This window comes from Protopterus annectens, chromosome 5.part1 (assembly GCF_019279795.1).
Source record: "Protopterus annectens isolate FY-2018-M chromosome 5.part1, PAN1.0, whole genome shotgun sequence".
Classification (NCBI taxonomy): domain Eukaryota; kingdom Metazoa; phylum Chordata; order Ceratodontiformes; family Protopteridae; genus Protopterus; species Protopterus annectens.
Genome location: NC_056736.1, coordinates 287,037,164 through 287,057,840, shown reverse-complemented (window position 1 = coordinate 287,057,840; position 20,677 = coordinate 287,037,164). Strand labels below are relative to the sequence as shown.

The window sequence follows — 20,677 nt, the reverse complement described above, 5'->3', positions numbered from 1 at the left end:
GACAACATGCTGACAAATGTATAGCTTGATCTCCCTACACCAGAGGTCTATAGGCATAAAGTCCTGACTACTGCCCAGGCAACCCAAGTTCAACTAGCAGTTCAGGTGTTTTACTGTGCATGCATGATAAAAGGAGGAACTGTTTCTTGCCTATCTTGCTCCGTCTCTCCAATGAGAGTGCCCTGCAGGAGAGTGGAAGCACTTTGTGCAGTGGGACGACAGGTCAGAATGGTGAGCATGGTTGTACAAGCAAGCAATAGTAGCACTTCTCAATGCATATGGGGGAACACACATGCATGGACTGAGGGGGTTTACGTGGCCCTAGTGGTGATACAAGCACTCAGGTAACCATGGGGGTTCTTAGGGTTATACATAAAAAAATGCTCTCATTGCAGGGATGGCAGTGAGAGCACAAAGCACCGCTGTAAACGCTTGGACAACAGCTCTTTTAAGGCTTGATGGTTGGCAGGCACAGGGACAAAATTATACAAAACATTGGCTCAATGATTCATTGGTTTTGTAAGCACATTTGGCATGAAGGATAGAATAGAATGCAAGGTGATTCTGTCCTTAACATCAAAATGGCTCCCAGTGCATGACAGCCTGCAATTTTGAAATTCTTTTAGCTAAAGTCAGTTACTAAATGAACTGTCTTTCAGGCTAGGTAACTGACGCAGCTGGCTTGGTAGTCCGGGATCAGTTTTTACAGTAGGAAACTGCAATCCCAAGATAAAATGCAATCTTTTTTAAGGGGGCACAGCTGCAATACCCCATCGTAGAACTGTTTCACTGGTAAATGGGAGAAAAGAGGGGGGCTCTAACTGCAGACATGCAGAGCTTCAGCATGCACCTGGACAGAGGCATAGCATAAAACTGACCTGAATAGGCCTGTCAGCTAAGTGAGGACCTGGAAGACCCTGACTGATGTTTGGTCCTGTCCTGTCTCTTGCTTTAAGTGTAATAACCTTTCCATTTAGCTAAATAAGATTTTTTCATGCTGGGTTTTCTGGCTTCCCTCAATACATAAAGCATGTCCTCAGAAAAATGAGTCTGGAAGGAAAGAATGTTATATCATCTAAACAGACAGCCTTAGAATCCAAAGGTTTGTGTGAATGACTAAATGACACACTCCCTTCCCTTGCCCTGGGTTAGGATGTCTACAAAGCTGTGGAAGCATGAATGGTTCCTCCTTTGCAAGGATCAGTATGAGGAATAACCAATGATGCATGGGTCAAAAAAGATACTTTAAGGATCATCTTTGGTCTCTTATCCGCTTAGATCTTCTGTAATAATATGGAGATAAGGGAATGGGAAAGAATACATATAAACATAGAGCTCCTCAAAGCATAAAGAAGGCATTTGTTACCAAGGCCTGTCTTATCAGTTTCCTAGCCCAATCTCTGCTTAGTTTGTTTTCTTGAAAAGCAAAAAAGGCCTTTTGCTGGCAAACATTTGTGGAATAAATACAAAACACTTCCCTATTTAGCATCTGCTTGTTGGGGTCCAGTTCTTATCTGCTTAAGCTGACTGCCAGACTGCTCCAAAGAGAAAGGAAGTATTGGTCCCTTGGTGTCATATCCCTATCTCCTGTACCCGCTCCCATACCTGCACAATTAGCCTGCACAAGACACATAAGTGGGCCCTCCCTTGCTGGTATATGTATCATTTCACTGTGATACTGTCTCTTCTGATAAACAGTCTCTCCTATTGCCAAATGGGTTAAAATGTCTAGATGGCTAGAATAACTGTCATCCCCGGATATTTATGAACTTTTTGAAAGTCTTGTCCCAAACCTATGCATCCACAAGTTTCCAGGTTAGACTTCCCGAGCATATTCTGAGGTGTCCAATGCAGGGGTGGGGGTCTGGAATTCTAGCTCCACCTTGAAGGGCATCCCAGTTTCTGAGAAATATGCATAATTCAACAAGCCAGTTCTTTCCTGATGCAAAGCTGGTATGTAGAGAATTCACATGCCAGCACCACCTGTTCCTGAGATACTACTACAGCTTTTGTATGTACAGCCTTGCCAAAGAGCCATCAAAATGCAGCAGGTAATGTAGCCCAAAATCCCTGCAGGAATTCTCTGGTTGAGATCCTGCTGTGTAGGAACAAGATCTTATATAGTATCATGAAAGCTTTGTGCCAATGTCCGTAGAATCATCCAGGAGTTATACCTTTACATGTCTGAGAAGGAGATGACTCCTCAACCAAGTCTGACGTCTAACTACTGACCTTGTAAGCACCTGCCCTACACGATGCATCAACCGCACCTTAGGGTTATTTCATGGAGTGCTTGCAAACCTGACAGCAAAGTTCACACAGATCAAGTTCTGCCTTCCCAAGGGCTTTGCCTCAAATCCCCTCAGCCTTCTGTCTCACCGTATCATGAATAGATTCCTGAAACTTTAAAATGTGAGATGGGCAGCTGAAGGCTCAAATGGCATGAGTAGCTGAAATGTAGCCTTTCTTTCCAAACCAGCTGAATATACTGTTCTCCAGGCCATATGAACTGGGTTCTTGGCTGTAGTTCCACTTGATCCCTTGCTGTAATTCCTGACTATCACTACTGGATCTGCAACCAGGATTTTCATATAGGTGCTTGTGGAACTCATGAACCCCGCAGAAATGATCAGGCATCCTAGAAGCAGGGAGCTGGGAATCAGGATGCATGGCTGCACCAGCAAAGCCATCATCCAGGACTTCTAGAACTATAGGTAGGGCGAGAGGTGTCTGCACTACCAGGCCCAGAACCTTCCCGTACCTAAATCCAGGCCTGGTAAGACTCCTTAGTATCTCAGCTGAAAATCACTTCATTCTATAAACAGTATCACTCTATAAAGAGTATCTCAAAGGATTAATTCTCATGTGGAGACACTGAAGATAGGGAGTCCTCACTGTCAGACTCAGACTACATACAAGACGCTGAAAACACCTGGTGTACATAGGTCATTGCCTCCACCTCAGAATTAGAAAAATCAGAGTATATCTGAGGAGAAGGATTCTTTTTTTTCTTTTTACAGAAGGAACTCCTAAAACAGAAGCTTTGCAGAGGTTAGCCTCAAAGGTTTTACAAATTCCACAAAATCTTCGGCCAACTTAAAAACATGTAAAGTTCTGAGTCCCAGTCAGCACTGTCTGGGGCAAACTGCAGCCTTGTGAGGATCGTGCTGGATTGTTTCTGCTGAGCAAGGCACCCAAATAAAGGGGCCATGAAAGTATCTCACTGATACCAGTACCCTTGGGCTTACAGAATAGGGATTATCTGACTGTCTCTCTCTTCATCCTCCTGGACAAACTCCTCTTTTGGATATTTCTCCTTTCTCTTCTTGGAGAAGGTGGAATTGGGACCAACAGATGCCACAGTAGGAACATACTAACAGTGGGACTTTTGGGTGACATACTTTTGTAATTATTCTGACATATGCCTAATGGTGTACAGAATAGAGAGACACTGGGGTCAACATGCCATGTTGCACTCTAGACCCACCCAAAAAAAAAAAAAAAAAAAAAACAGGATAATGAACTGTGCATGGAATTTTCTACCCCACACAAATGATATAATGATATTTTGTCATAGAATTTTTTTTTTGTGCTGTAAGCATAGTAGTAGGCTTAGAGGTCTGAAATGGGAAGGTAGCAGCTCACTGCTACGGCACGATGTACTCTACAGCAAATTTTCTGTGGTCAAAAAGAGACAGGAAAGGAATAGAGATGGAATGGACAGCTGTGGGATGGACATTAGTACAGTCTTCTTGTAGGTGTAAGAATCAAAAAGTACAGTTGTGTACACTTACCATAAATGTAGATGTTCGAGTGTATTCACTGTTGCAGTCATCACATTTAGGTTATCTTCCTATAGGTAGCCCTCAGCCGGCCTGAATACCAGTCTTGGATTCCTGCATCGGATGCTCTCTCTTCTTCCATGACGTCAGATCGTCAGGGGTATAAAATATGCGGCCGACGCCATTACATCAGTTTTTCTTACCCCAAATGTCAGGTGCCCCCTCAATGGGAAGCAATTATATATTATGGTACACCTACATCAAAAAGCAAATACACCAGATAACTTAAATACACTAAACAAAAAGGAAAGGTAAAGCCAAGAGAAGTCAGGGGGCTAGACAGAGGGTAACCAGGACTGCAACAGTGAATACACTCGAACATCTACATTTATGGTAAGAGTACACAACTGTACTATGTTCTTTGTCTTTCAGTGTTGCAGTCATCACATTTGGGTTGATTCCCAAAGCTAAGGAAAGGAGGAGGAAGTTAGAGAGCATTAGGGCCGACTATTAAGCCCTGCAAGACTGCAGTGGCAAAACCAGCTCTGGATTTAGAAAAAATAGGTATGTTATGTGCTAATGCTTAGTGAAGGTATGTACAGAGCTCAAGGTAGTAGCTTTTAGGACGTCCCTGGTAAGGACTCCTCTGAGAAAGGCTGCAGAGGTAGATGCAGCCCTGGTGGAATGTGGTCTTAATCCATGTGAGGCAGATTTTCCATGGTGCTTGTAGCAGAAATGAATGCAATGGGCTATCCATTTAGAAATGGTTTGCTTTGAAATGACCTTCCCCTCTGCTCCTGCAGCAAAGCCAACTAGCAGCTGTTCAGATTTTCCAAGAGGCTTAGTCCTGTCAAAATAAAATCCAAGTTGTCTGTGCACATCTTAAGAGTGCAGTATTCGTTCTCCTTTGTTTTGTGGATTAGGGAAAAAAGTACGCAAATGAATGGACTGGTTTAGGGCCACACTAGACACCACCTTGGGCATAAAGGAAGGACTGGTCCTGAGGGAAACCCTGTCTGCATGGAAGATAATGAAGGGTTCCACTGTCATGAGGGCTTGTAATTCAGACACTCTTCTTGCTGAAGTGATGGCTAGAAGGAAGGCTGTTTTCCAAGAAAGGAATTTCAACTCTGCAGTTGCAGCTGGCTGAAAGGGAGGGAGATTGAGCTTTTCCAATACAAAGTTAAGGCCCCAGGCTGGAGTAGGGGCTCGCCTGGGGGGGGGGGGTCTTACCTTTCTGGCCTCTCTAAGGAATTACTTTAGCAGGGGGTGAGAGAAGAGGGGTGGCTCAGTATTATAATGTGCTGAAATGGCACAGGCATGAATTTTAATTGATGAGAAGGATAGGCCCTTGTGGAGCATTTCTGTTAAGTACTGAAGAATATGAGGTAAGCTGGGCACTGTTGTGCCCATCCCCTGAGTCTGGCTCCAGGAACAGTATCTTTTCCACTTTTCAGCATAGGATTTTCTAGTACTAGGCCTCCTTGCCTCCAGAATGACATTTAGCACCTGCTTACTGAGGGATGCTATTGGAGAGCTCAAGGAATTAGCCAGGCTGCAAGGTTCAAGGTTTGAAGATGAGGGTGCAGAATCTGGCCCGTTTGTGGGACAGCACGAAAGGGGTCTGAGGCAGGTGCCATGGTTCCAGCAGTGTCATACTGTGCAAGGGGGGTACCAGTGCTGACGTGGCCAGTCTGGTGCAATCAGTATTGTCCTTGACTTGTCCTGTTTGATCTTTAGCAGACCCTTCGAGAGGAGAGGCAGAGGGGGAAAGGCATAAACTGAGAGGCTTTCCCAGGTAAAGGACAGGGCATCCAATTTCTAAGCTTGACTGTGGAAAGTCCTTGTGCAGAATTTGTCCAATTGATAGTTCTGAGGGGAGGCAAAGAGGTCTACCTCTGGAGTCCCCCATTTGTTCCTCAAGAGGATGAATATTTTTGGTTCCATTTTCCATTTGTGTGGGTCCATGAGATTTCTGGTTAGGTCGTCTGCCAGTGAATTTAGATTGCCTGGCAGGAATTGAGCTTGTAGGTGCACTTGGTAGCTCAAAGACTGTGTTCCACAGAGCCATGGCTAGTCTGTAGAGAGAATACGAGTGGGTTCCCCCCTGCTTGTTTATGTACCACATAACTGTGGTATCTGTCTTTACCAATAATTGCCCTGGAAGGATGCGGTCGTTGAAGGCTGTCAGGGAATTCTGTATAGCTAACATTTCTTTTTGGTTGATATGCAGGTGCATCTGTCTCGGATTCCATTGGCCCTGAATGCACTGCCCTGCCAAGTGAGCCCCCCCATGCATAGTCTGATGCATCTGTTGTTAGGGTTTGGGTGGCAGGGGGTAGAGTGAAAGGGAGCCCCTTGTTGTGGTAGCAGGCCTCTGCCCACCAAAGGAACTCTGTCTTTATACAAGGAATTATAGAAACATGGATTCCAGATCCTGAGAATGTTGACTCCATAGGATTTTTAGATATCATTGTAGTTTCCTCATATGCAGTCTTGCATATGGAATTAGTAGAATGCAGGAGGCCATGAACCTCAGGGCTTGCAGATAGCTGGGGCTTTGTGGCCAAATGTTTGAAGTAGGTTGTCAAATAAACTTGTTTCTCTGGAGTGAGGAAAACCATCTGGGAAGTAATGTTCAAGCTTGCTCCCAGGAATACAATCAGTTGGCAGGGTACTAGGTGAGATTTCTTTTCGTTTATGGTGTACCCCAGTGAGATTAGAAGTTTCTTTATGAATGCCAGATGTTTTAATAGCAAGTCCTGGCTTTCTGCCTGAATCAGACAATCATCCAAGTATGGGTATATTTGGATGTTTCTCTGCCTGCAAAATGCAACGGCTGGAGCTAGACACTTTTTGAATACCCTGGGCACAGTAGATAAGCCAATGGGAAGTGCAGAACACTGATAGTGCATGGAGCCTGCCCTGAAGCATATATATTTCCTGCAAGATTCCCTTATTGGAATGTGCACGTAAGCTTCCTTTAAGTCTAAGGTTGCCAAACAGACATCTTTGCCTAGCATAGGAAGCAGCTGCTGAAGTGTTAGCATTTTCAATTTTGGGATTACAAGGAAGGTGTTTAGAATAGAGAGGTCCAGAAAAAGATGTCAGGAGCTGTCTTTTCTGGGTACCAGGAAAAGTCTTGAATAAAACCCTTGTCCCCTTTGTTCTGCTGGGATAGGTTGAATAGCCCTGATACTTAGAAGAGGAGAGAACCTGCTGTTCGGCCTCCGCCCACTGACTTGGGGGTAGGTCTGGCCAACCGTTTCGGGTTGGTAGGGTGTGGAAGTGGAATCTGTATCCTTGGGAAACTATATTTAAAACCCATTTGTCCTGGGTAATGAGTTCCCAGGTTTTTGCATGCAGTTAGATCCAAAATCAGAAAAAAGGCCAGCACCAAGGAAGGTTCAAAAGTAGTTTAATAAAACTGAAACTAGACCGGTTTCAGCAGCAAGGCTTTCCTCAGTAGTATAGTCAGCAAAAAGCACTTAGTCATCATCTTATATAATCTTCTTTAAGGCATCTATATGACATCACTTCCTGATAAGTCAAAAATGCAAACAAGGCAAAAGTAATTGAAAAATACAATCAGGCAAAAGTAATTGAAAAATACATAGTTCAGTAAACAAAAAAGTTTGCCTGAGTTGCATGCATATCTCCAGATTATAATGAAAAAATCCAAAGAGACACAGTATACTGGTATATCAATGATAATAAACAAACTTAATAAAAAACATACAATAAAGGGTAAATGCCCAAAAATAAACCCAAACAAAAGTCAGGTTATAAGAATTCTGGTGTTGAATACCAGCCACAGTATCCTAAAATGAGCTGAAATGCAAAAACCTAAGCAATGCAACCTGATAAGAAATAAGTACATATACGTAATGCAAGTATTGGTTAATTACAAATTATAATTTATCATTTAATCCAGGAGGAAAAGCCCCCCAAGTTTAATGATCCACCTTTTTTCTTTGGTATTTAGGATATCATGCCAACCTGTTTTAAAAGAACGATTCCCTATGATATGATCAATGATGGTGAATGTAAATTTGGCAGTGGGATGTTTGATAACATGTCTATATAGTGCATTAGTTAATCTTCTGTTTCTAATGTCACCAAGGTGTTCAGAGATCCTGACACGAAACTGTCTAGACGTTTGGCCAATATAAAATGCATGACATGTACATGTGGCAAGATAAATAATCCAGTCTGAACTGCAGTTACCAAAAAACTGTATGTCGTATATTTGTCCAGTGTTCCTACTAGTGAAAGAAGTAGTTTTGAAAATATAGTTACAAAAACTGCAATGTCCACATGGATAGATGCCTGAAAGTTTATCTCCAGTAAGTGTTCTTTGAGTTGGAGTGTGATCCATGACCCTGGTTTTTTATAGTGTGAAAATAAATTCCCTAAAGTTTTGCCTTTCCTATAGGAAAAATAACATCGTTCTCCGAGATAATCTTCCAACAATGGATGAGAATTCAATATATTCCAATGAGTATTAATAATATTTACTAAATTGGCACTATTCCTGCCATAAGTGGTGACAAATCTACATACATCTGATTCCTCATTATGAGTTTTAGTATTGTATTGGAGAAGAGAATCCCTGGATTTAGCATTACTAAATTGGACTGCTGACTCAATAGTACGAGTGGAATAACCTCTGGACAAAAATCTCTTGGTTAGATCCATTTGATGACTCTGAAGATCATCCACTGAGGAACAAATCCTTTTCATCCGCACAAACTGTGATTTGGTATGTTCCGAATAATATGTTTCGGATGAAAACTATCAGCATGTAGAAGGGTATTATATTGTGAGAATTTTCTGTGCGGACGTTCTAAGAGTGTTATCCTCCTGTCGAATTAAATTGACATCCAAATAACTGATTGCACTCCTATTATATTCCACAGTGAATTCGATACCCCAGATGTTCCCATTCAAATGTTGAATAAACTCCTGGAGGTATTCCTCACCTCCTTTCCATATAAGCCAACAGTCGTCCAGGTATCTTCTCCATATATCAATCTCAGGTAGATATATGTTGTGCAAAGGGTCATATAAAATCATATCTTCCATGTAGCCCATAAAAAGATCAGCATAAATGGGTGCAAAGGATGCACCCATAGCCGTACCCTGTAGTTGCCAATAGCAGTTTTGTTGGAAATAAAAAACATTTTTAGTTAGAATGTGTTCAGCCATATACCAGTATACTGTGTCTCTTTGGATTTTTTCATTATAATCTGGAGATATGCATGCAACTCAGGCAAACTTTTTTGTTTACTGAACTATGTATTTTTCAATTACTTTTGCCTGATTGTATTTTTCAATTACTTTTGCCTTGTTTGCATTTTTGACTTATCAGGAAGTGATGTCATATAGATGCCTTAAAGAACATTATATAAGATGATGACTAAGTGTTTTTTGCTGACTATACTACTGAGGAAAGCCTTGCTGCTGAAACCGGTCTAGTTTCAGTTTTATTAAACTACTTTTGAACCTTCCTTGGTGCTGGCCTTTTTCTGATTTTGGATCTAACAAGTGCTCTTGCTGCACCAGCCTAACTTGCTAGCTCCTATACACTACATTGATTTTCGTTTGTGCTGGCTGTTGGCGTTTGGGAGTTCTACCATTCAGGTAGTCATCTTTTTTGTGGATTGCTTAGGATTTTTCATCCTGGACATCGTTATTTTCAGATGCATGGCATCTACATCGCTTTTTAAAGGATTGACTTTTGGTCATCCTTTTTTTGGTTTTGTTGGATTATCATGTTTATCTAAGTTAACAAGTGAGTATATTGGATGCATTAACGCTGTTGAGTTTATCGCTTTGCGTTTAACGTGGTTGCAAGTGTTTTCCACCATCTTCGGATTGGGATTTGTTTTTCAAGGTCGTTGTGGTTTCCATACTGTTTTTGGACATATCAGGACTTCGAGGATCGATTTGGTCTTTTGGGACATTGTTTGGAACAACTTTTTAAGGGTCCTAATACATTTCAAACTTCATCTTTCCAGGTACTGTTCTTGACATCTATTTTTGGATCAATTTTCATTGGTAATTGTTTTACCACAATGAAGAATTTTTCTGTGACAATCATTTAACTGTCTGGATGGTGTTGTTAAGTCGTTTTTTCTTGAATACTGGACTTTAGAGAACTGTTGTAGCACAATATAACAGTGCCATTTTTTCAGGACTTTTCATGTATGTGTTCTTAGTTTATAACACGTGTATATTTCATATTATTTTGCCTAGTCGTTTTCTTTTTTATACTGGATTTCTGAGTACTGTTGTAGCACAATACAACATTGCTATTTTTTCAAGGACATTTCATGTATGGGTGCTCAGTTTGTAATATGTGCATAATTTTATTTTATTTCATCTGATTATGATGAACTAGCCATTGTTATATACACTATGTTGATACAATATTATTGCTTATATCTGTTCATTCCTATGTTCCTACTGATTCATGTTTTGTTTCACATTTGAGTCAATATTGGTCACATATTTTGAGGGCTTTTGTTTTGTTTGCCCAGTGTTGCACTCGGGTCTTCTTTTAGAATAACTGCTGGGCATACAGTGCTGACAATAATCATCTGTACATTTATACCTTTGATAACAATTTCATCTGAGGACTGTATTGAACAATTATTGATTTCCTAATATTGTTATCTGATTTAAATAAGGTGCATAAGTGTGTCTGGCTTAAATTCATTACATATTGGTATACTCCATATGGATTTAGCCACCTCTGAACAACTGTAGGTTGTGCATTACTCAGAACATTGCATTTTAGACATTACAGGCCTTTGACTTTTGGTCTGTATAGCATTTTGCCTAGGTGCTAGGGTTAATTATTCCCCTATATATAGGGTTACATTTGCCATTTATTCTGGCTTCAACTTCTTTGTGACTCTGATTGTGATTTTCTGTTTTGGACTTATTCGTGATTTGCCAATTCAACCCTTAAGAATAAAAGAATCTTTTCAGGGTTCATTTTATTTTTATATCTTCTTCCTCCGGTTCATTGCAACTTATTGTCATGGATCTCAGTAAATTGTTATCTGGTTTATGCTCCGACAAGGATGACTTAAAATTTTGGCATAGGAACTGAACATACAGAAAAGGTGGATTTGGTAATCATGGATCCAGTTGACGGTTGCGAAAACTTATTCTTTCAATTAGGTAAACAAATTAAGATGCTTAGAACAAACATTTGGCACAGTAAATTGTTTAAAGCTTACCAAATACAGAATATATCCCTAGAGGATTGAGATGTAAAATCCAACCACTAGTGGGCACACGGATGAAACTCTGTTGAAAGATTGGCAACAAGCACAACAGGAGGCTGCCATGATTAGAGTTAATATTTTGGCCTCTTTCTATGAGAGAACAATACAGAGTAATATTATTGAAGTAGAAAAACATGTAACAACCTGAAACGGTTTGAACATGAGGCTAGTTTTCAGGGTTGTCTTGGCAAATTATCTAAAGAAATCTCTATTTTGGAAAATAACCTTAAGAAAAAGAAATTGCATAAATTTGCCGGGATAAGGAAGATTATGATAGGGGCAAACAATTTGATTCACAAAGGGGTGTGAGGTTTGCTCATGGTACCAAGAATGCTTCATTTATATAAAAAAGACCAAGGTCTATTTTAAAAAGACTGGGCCTAGCTTTATTACCTCTGGTGAGGATTCTTCGACTACTGATACTGAGACACCTAATATTGGTGATTCTCCAAATGCTAAAAGGGACGAAGGACTGAGGTCCCTTTAGGGGAACAACACAGGGCAGGAAGGAAACACAGAGGTCAAAAACTTAGAAGAGCTCTTCATGTCGATAGTGAAGTAAATCATTCATGTACTAATGTTTTAAATATTTCAAGTCATATTTTGACTGATGATCAATATTCCTTCTTAATAAAGGCCTTGGTTTCATACCTGTTTTTTTCACTGATGAAAGTATTTTGGTTTCTGATACAATGGATTTTTGTAGGAAAATTAACTTGAAATTATTTTTTCAACAACAAGATCAAACTGACAATGCTCAAAGATCATCTGATTTTAGATTTCACAAATCTACATTTAACCCTCCCATGGATAAACATGTTGCTGTTTTCCAGCAGGCGGTTATAAAGGATATACACTTCAATTTGGGTTCTGTTGACACTATAAAGCATAACATGTCTAGGAAGGAACAAATAGCACTCACACAACTCAGAAATAATACGGATATTGTTATTATTTCTGCCGACAAAGTGCGGTGGTGGTGATGGATACTGAGTATTATGTGAATGAAGGTCTTAGACAACTTTCCAACCATCATCATTACATGAAGATGGAGATTGATCCTACTCCAGGTTTTGCCTTGGAAATTAATGAATTTTGGAAAAGGCTGTAGAATCTGGAATTATCTCTGATAAAACCAAAACTCATTTGACGTTAAGGATCCTGAAACAACAACTTTATCTACTTCCTAAGATTCATAAGTCCATTGATCAGCCACCAGGCAGACCGATTGTATCTGGCATTGGGTCACTCACTGAACCCTTGTCTGTTTTCTAACGGATAATTTGAAACCACTGTTAACATGTGTTAGAGCAAGAATCAAGGACACGACTGAATTTTTGCAGATAGTCTCCGAGTCTCAATTGGACCCTGAATGGCTTATGTGTACCCTTGATGTATCCTCGCTTATACCAGCATCCCTCATTGGGCGGTATTAATGCCTTGGAATACTGGCTAAATAAAACCAATTTATACCCCCCAGGGATGAACACCTTATTGTTGTGTATGGCTGAACACATTCTAACTAAAAATGTTTTTTATTTCCAACAAAACTGCTATTGGCAACTACAGGGTACGGCTATGGGTGCATCCTTTGCACCCATTTATGCTGATCTTTTTATGGGCTACATGGAAGATATGATTTTATATGACCCTTTGCACAACATATATCTACCTGAGATTGATATATGGAGAAGATACCTGGACGACTGTTGGCTTATATGGAAAGGAGGTGAGGAATACCTCCAGGAGTTTATTCAACATTTGAATGGGAACATCTGGGGTATCGAATTCACTGTGGAATATAATAGGAGTGCAATCAGTTATTTGGATGTCAATTTAATTTGACAGGAGGATAACACTCTTAGAACGTCCGTACACAGAAAATTCTCACAATATAATACCCTTCTACATGCTGATAGTTTTCATCGAAACATATTATTCGAACATACCGAAATCACAGTTTGTGCGGATGAAAAGGATTTGTTCCTCAGTGGATGATCTTCAGAGTCATCAAATGGATCTAACCAAGAGATTTTTGTCCAGAGGTTATTCCACTCATACTATTGAGTCAGCAGTCCAATTTAGTAATGCTAAATCCAGGGATTCTCTTCTCCAATACAATACTAAAACTCATAATGAGGAATCAGATGTATGTAGATTTGTCACCACTTATGGCAGGAATAGTGCCAATTTAGTAAATATTATTAATACTCATTGGAATATATTGAATTCTCATCCATTGTTGGAAGATTATCTCGAGAACGATGTTATTTTTCCTATAGGAAAGGCAAAACTTTAGGGAATTTATTTTCACACTATAAAAAAACCAGGGTCATGGATCACACTCCAACTCAAAGAACACTTACTGGAGATAAACTTTCAGGCATCTATCCATGTGGACATTGCAGTTTTGTAACTATATTTTCAAAACTACTTCTTTCACTAGTAGGAACACTGGACAAATATACGACATACAGTTTTTGGTAACTGCAGTTCAGACTGGATTATTTATCTTGCCACATGTACATGTCATGCATTTTATATTGGCCAAACGTCTAGACAGTTTCTGTCAGGATCTCTGAACACCTTGGTGACATTAGAAACAGAAGATTAACTAATGCACTATATAGACATGTTATCAAACATCCCACTGCCAAATTTACATTCACCATCATTGATCATATCATAGGGAATCGTTCTTTTAAAACAGGTTGGCATGATATCCTAAATACCAAAGAAAAAAGGTGGATCATTAAACTTGGGGGGCTTTTCCCTCCTGGATTAAATGATAAATTATAATTTGTAATTAACCAATACTTGCATTACGTATATGTACTTATTTCTTATCAGGTTGCATTGCTTAGGTTTTGCATTTCAGCTCATTTTAGGATACTGTGGCTGGTATTCAACACCAGAATTCTTATAACCTGACCTTTGTTTCGGGTTTTTTTTGGGCATTTACCCTTTATTGTGCTTTTTATTAAGTTTGTTTATTATCATTGATATACCAGTATACTGTGTCTCTTTGGATTTTTCATTATAATCTGGAGATATGCATGCAACTCAGGCAAACTTTTTGTTTACTGAACTATGTATTTTTCAATTACTTTTGCCTGATTGTATTTTTCAATTACTTTTGCCTTGTTTGCATTTTGACTTATCAGGAAGTGATGTCATATAGATGCCTTAACGAACATTATATAAGATGATGACTAAGTGCTTTTTGCTGACTATACTACTGAGGAAAGCCTTGCTGCTGAAACCGGTCTAGTTTCAGTTTTATTAAACTACTTTTGAACCTTCCTTGGTGCTGGCCTTTTTTCTGATTTTGGATCTAACAAGTGCTCTTGCCGTGCACCAGCCTAACTTGCTAGCTCCTATACACTATTTTGCATGCAGTGCAAGTTTTAATAAGGGAGCAGGCAGTTGAGCAGGGCTTGGAAGGGCTAAGGGTAAGTCATTGTGCCATTTTTATATAGGGGGGTGGCTTACTACTCCCTGCTTTGGAAGTGGGAGCCTCCCACTGCTTAGGCCTGTGCACAGTCTGAGAATGTAACCTGGGTGGTCTGCGGTTCCTGGGTTTGGACTGAGAAGGCCTGGAAGAGACTGGAAAGGACCAATTCTTTGAAGGCCAATGCCTACTAAATCTGGGAGGCTGTACTTGTAGGAAATCTTTAACAGTTTGCATAGATTAAGCTTTTCCCTCCATCCTTTTGAGGACAATTTCTGCTTTGTTGCCAAACAGACGGTCTTGGTTTAAGGGAGCATCCAGTAATTTTGCTTTAACTTGATCTGGAAAGTTTTGCTCCTTAAGCCAAGCATGCCTTCTAAGTACAGACCCAGTGACAGCAGCCCTGCAAGATGCTTCTAAAGAGTCAAAACCACATTGCAAAGTATGTTTACCAACTTGTTCTGCAGAATGCATTAAACCCTGTAATTCTTTGTGTTCAGCACAGTCAGGAATTAGCATCATATTCTGTTTAAGTAGTCCCATAATATGCTGCTGGTACTTCAACATATGACACTGGCAATTTAAAGCCCTAATGGTCAAAGTAGCAGAAGTGTATACCTTCTTACCCCATCTGTCCAAAGTTCTAGAATCTCTATCAGAAGGGGTAGGATTTTTGGCAGCAGTAGCCTTAATGCCCTTTGGTCCTTGGGAAATGGTCTCTGGATCTGCAGTAGGATTCTTAAAGAGGAACTTGTGAGAGTCAGGTACTCTGTAATACCCATCAAGTTTTCTGGGAGCTGGAGGTAAAGTGTCTGGGGAAAGGCTAGATTCCAAGAAAGCATAATCTACAATGTCCAGAACAGGAGGGATAGCTAAAGGCCTGTGTTGAGGAAGGAGTAAGAATTCCCCAAGCCTCTTTTTGGAGTCAGAGTAATCTTGGCATTCCCAGCGGAAATGCTCCCTAAGAGTGTGCAAGGTTTCACCAAAAGAAAAATCTTCTGGAGGGGAAGCAGGGGGAATGGAATCCTCTGCATCAGAATCCTCATAGGTAGATAAGGGAAAATCCTGGTCATCAGAAGGAACAGAAATATCAGATTCCTGATCAGAAGAATCAGAAGGAAATTCAGTTCTAGGTCTCTTAGAGGGGGAAGGCTGGCTTCCCCTAATTAATGTAATAAGGTCTTGCCATTCTAAGCATTTGTTTTTTAGGCACATGGGCCTGAGCATGCGGTTTGGACGTTGGTTTTCTAGGCATGGATAGAGTTTTAGGCCTTGATGAAAAGATGGCGCCTGTTTAAAATGCAAGTCTGTAGGCCTGAATACACCCTCAGAAGCCGGTGCCTGCACAGCGGCTCCAGACCCATCCAAGGTAGAGACATCCGCAGGTTCCACAGACGAAGAAGCATCTCGCAGCATACCGGACTCCGAATGGGTCTCAGTAGAGGCCTGCGCATCTGAGGTAGAGTGCATCAGGGGCTGCAAAAGCACCTCACTGAGTACTGGCGAACTGGCGATTAGCTTAACGGAAGCATCATCGGCAGTTTTGGACCTATGCGGTCTGTCTCTGTCTTTATCTTTACGTTTTTTGGAAGATTGGTAGTCGGATGGCTTAACGAAGCCATTTCGGAGTACTGATACAGAGTACCAAAATAATGTGCAGCAAAGATAGCCCGACGACGAATAGTTCAGGGGTTGAACAAGGCACAAAATCGACAGCGAGGGATGTCATGGTCTGGGCCTAAGCAAGAAATGCAATACGAATGAAAATCTTTATGGGGTATTTGCTTTCCAGAGGTAAGACAATTGTTAACTTTTACTGACATTGGTTGGAGCAAGAAAAAAAGATGCCAAACGGGGTACTTACCTTTTTTGAAGACTTTGGTTCTGAAACTCGAAAAAGAAAATTTCAGGAGTCGGCCGACCGGCACTTGTGAACTGCTTCTGCTTCTGGCACCGCACGGCAAGAAAGACTGATGTAATGGCGTCGGCTGCATGTTTTATACCCCTGACGACCTGACGTCATGGAAGAAGAGACAGCATCCGACACAGGAATCCAAGACTCTGGTATTCAGGCCGGCTGAGGGCTACCTGCAGGCAGATAACCCAAATCTGATGACTGCAACAGTGAAACATGAAGAACATCAAGGTATTAGTCAGCACAAGGTTCTATGCAATACTTGAACAAGATAGTAGAATCACTTGAGGATTGCAGGGCTGTATTAATTTCTTGGGAAAATGTACGAGGACTTTTTTCTTTGCATGATAAAGTTTTTGTAATTTATGTATGTATAAAGTGTTATTAGCATATGTAACTGTTCAACACTAACTGCCAGACTGGCCTGGGTCATGGTTAACTCTGCCCCTGGTCCAGCCCAACTACCCAATTAAAGCAAGCAAGCAGATCAGCAAATAAGGCTGCCATGCCCTTGGTCAATTTATAAAATTGTCTATTTGAAACTGATGAGGCCTAGTTTGTTTCAATGTGGGAAGCTGAATGACTTTTTCCAAGTGTGAAGCTGAGGACTCTGAAAAAAATGAAATTTACATCAGGGGCGGACAAGACTCTGCCTCACTGGGATTAACAGGATCTTTTAGGCCAAACAATCCCTGCTTAGGGCTTTCATAACTGCCACTATGCTAACTTTATCATTTTTTGGTGTGTGCATTTCTCCCCTAGGGCACTGGTTTCTACCACCTTTCGTAGATGGTTCTCTAGCAGGAGAGGGAAAACATTCTGTAGCCTAGGGCGAGAAGTTCCAAGTGCTCCACAAAGGCAAAATGGAGTAAGTTCTTACTCACTATAAGTCTTGCAGATCTGAAAAATCAACTTTATGATCATTGTCCATGCAAAAGGGGAACTAGTAAGTGGTAGGCTTTTGGGGAAATCTGTCTCCCTCAGGCACACTTGGTGAGTTTTTTATTCTTTCAAGGATTTCAAGCACCATCTAAAAAAATTCCCAAGAAAATGGTCAAATAGCAAAGTGCAAAAAATACAAAACCAACAACAGCTCTAATCACTGACTAGCAGTAAACAAAAGGCCCAACCCAGATAGTCATTGCTTTTCCTGAAGATCTCAAGCAAAAGCTACTGTATATTTCTTATGGCAAAACAGAACAGAGGGCAATACAAGCTGCAGTTATTCAAGAAGTCTGACCAGAAGGAAACTGTCTACCTTTAATTCCCCGAAGTTAAGGCAACTTTTTTTTAATAAAGCAAGTATGCAAACCATGATAGCTGATGCTACTGCAAATGCATCTGCTCATTCATATGTGCAATGGATCACATTAACACTGATGTTTAGTTCTCATCAGCTCTGTGGCATAGAGAAATGAAGCCAATAAAACTGAGTAAAACCCCACCAACCAGAGTTTGAAAAGCGTCTCAGAAGCTGTTGCATCTGGTCAGTGAAGAGAGACAAAAACAAGGTAGTAACTGGTTGCCCTTTTTGTAGGGATTGTGGGGGCACATGCTCAAAAGTACTGTCTCTGCACTAAATTCACTGTGATGACCAGTGATTATTGAGGACCTTTTGCATTCAAGAGAGTATGGTGCTTGAGAGGGTGCTCCTGCTGAAACAGGAGAGATGTCTCTCACAGACACCTACTGCAAAGTCATTCCCCTGGGAAGGTGCAGACATGAATTGAGGGGAGCTGGTCAAGAATTGAATTAAGAAAACTGCTCTTATCTTTTGAAAGAATGCTGGCACAGTCGAGGGGTCATCACATAACATCCCCTAGGTAGGATGAATGGGCTTGTAGGGTGGTGGTGGGGCTTTGTTAGGGAAAGCTTTCGGTGCTGCTTGCCTAATACAAGCATGCTTGTGAATGATCTGTATGGAGGTCACTGGGCAACATTCTGCACAAGTCAGAAATCTATAGAATTCTTATTTCTTTTACTTTTTATTAAATATTTCACTTTAATTTGTCATGAACCAAGTTTATACTTACAGACTCGACAGTCTTAATTCACAGAGCACATTTTTTTTCTTTATGTCCAATGAAATAAACCTTAGGTTTCAGTCCTCCATTAATCAATACAATGAACTAGCTTCTACAAGTTCTCCTAATAAGTGAGATATGAAACATCTTGATGAAATGGATGGCAGGAGAATTTCCAGCTGATGCACTGCATCAGCAACCTACCTGACCCAACACTGGAGAAGGTGAAGACCCTGTAACAGTGGCTGGTGTAAATGCTGATCTTTGCCGGTGCTGACCTGCGGTGGGAACTGTTAAAGAAGGCTGTGTTGCCCAGGCATCCCAGTTGTCCGTTTCTGGTTTATCACAACTAACTGCTGGCCACCTGAAAGCAACAGGAGGGATACACAACATGATAAGATACTGTGTTCAGTAAAGTTTTCTATAAAACAATGACATCAAATATGAATGTTTGTAGAATTCATAGATCACATTCCATCAATTCCATCTCAATTTGTGTATCATAGCTTGGACCTCAATTATGAATTATTAGTAATAAAAAGTATTAACCTAAATGTTTTTGATGTATACAATACAACTCAGGGAGCTACCTAATGATGCTGTTGATTACCTCCTGCCATTATGTCTAAGAAACCTTAAGAGTATGCACTTGACACATTCCTTGGAAATGCAGTTTAAAAATCTCTCTAAAAATCATCCAGTTCTCATATTTTCTTTGATAAATCTACTCTCACAGGACCTGAAAACATACACGTTGGACCCATTCATCTGAGCACTTTGATCAGAGCTACCCAAAGTATCCAACTTCATCTTCATGTTTAATCAGCACCCCCGTATGCACTAAGGAATACACACAAGACTACATTGTTATCCCCATCTCTAACATTTCTACCTCTGCAATTGTTTTCAAAACAATACTGGCCCAGTTAAAAATGTTATGAATTAAAGGCTCATATCATACCTCTCAAATGTCCAGATTTTTGCAGAATATACAGATTTTTTGCCTCATATTTTATTCCTGTTCCTCATACAATGTGTGGTTTTCTGGAAAATCATTGACGTCACTAAATGACAGACATTTGAGTTTCATACTTCACATCCTTCAGAAAATGCATGCTAATATTATTCTAGCAACCTCCTAATTTTGTAAGACTAATTTTGGCCTTGTTCCCCCATTATTTTTGCCTTTGTCAAATTTCCAGATTTCTTTTGCTAAGAAGTTGAGGTATGGCTCATACATACATATTTATACATAAAATACATGTATATGTATATGTATAACTCAGATGTGAACAATGCAATTTCAGCGGAGAGGGAGAGAGCTGACACTTTCAAATCCAAGGTACTGGTTTCAGACATGCAAGCAATATTTGCCATCTTAGTTGCAATGAGCAGCAATATGATCAGACATACACCTCAAAAATATCAGAAGCAGCATAGCAGTTGCAAGTTTAAAAAAAGAACTTGTAGCAGCCCTCATTTTCCCCCCAACATATTTTCACCTCCCTTTAATAGTTCAGTCTTTATTAATTAAAGGAAATGCAACTTTTTAAATGAAATGAGAATGAAGAACATCTTCCGGTATGAATGGCTTAATTTTGTAACTTATTAATCATTATGAACCTAAAGAAAACAAAGTTCGGACAGCCAATTACCAGAACTGTGAGCAGTTCAGAAAACAAGAACAAAAAAGATATCTTCCACACAACTATTTTTTTTTCTAATAAGATTGAACTGAAAACTTTATGCTGCAGTCATAAGAAAGCTGTGGGATCATAAATAAGGAAACTGTTACAATGAAGTACTTTCTCTAAGCCTAGAAATATTTTTAAACAGCTTTATTAGATTATTACCCAAGGAAAAACCTACAGCATATTTACATTTTTCAAGTATTATACGTTACATATGTTTTCTTTCTTGTTAATAATTATTCATGCAAACATTATGTAAATCGTTTGATTTCTGCCTTCCCTTAAACCTCCCTCCTCTCTCCTGAGCATTACTCTGCATGTATTCAATGAATGTTATCACCATTACGGAAGCTTAAACTATATGGGTTTACCTTCCTGCACCATCCAGCTTCTCAAAGCTTTGGGTGTTTTCAATGCACTCCATATGGCAGTAGCTTGTAGGGCACACCATATTAAAGGCAGGTGTAGCACTAAAACCTTCAGAACTTTTATGCCGCTGAAGCAAGTGTTTCTAGT

General features: G+C 40.2%; 1 protein-coding gene across 1 annotated transcript in view; it reads right to left on the bottom strand.

Moving 5' to 3' along the window:
* Positions 1-20,677, bottom strand: part of ITSN1 (intersectin 1) — a 2,682,533-nt gene that overhangs the window by 1,270,204 nt on the left and 1,391,652 nt on the right. Inside the window, exon 18 of the mRNA XM_044072770.1 lies at positions 18,675-18,834. Coding sequence (XP_043928705.1) covers positions 18,675-18,834 — 160 coding nt within the window. The remainder of the gene's footprint in view (positions 1-18,674; positions 18,835-20,677) is intronic.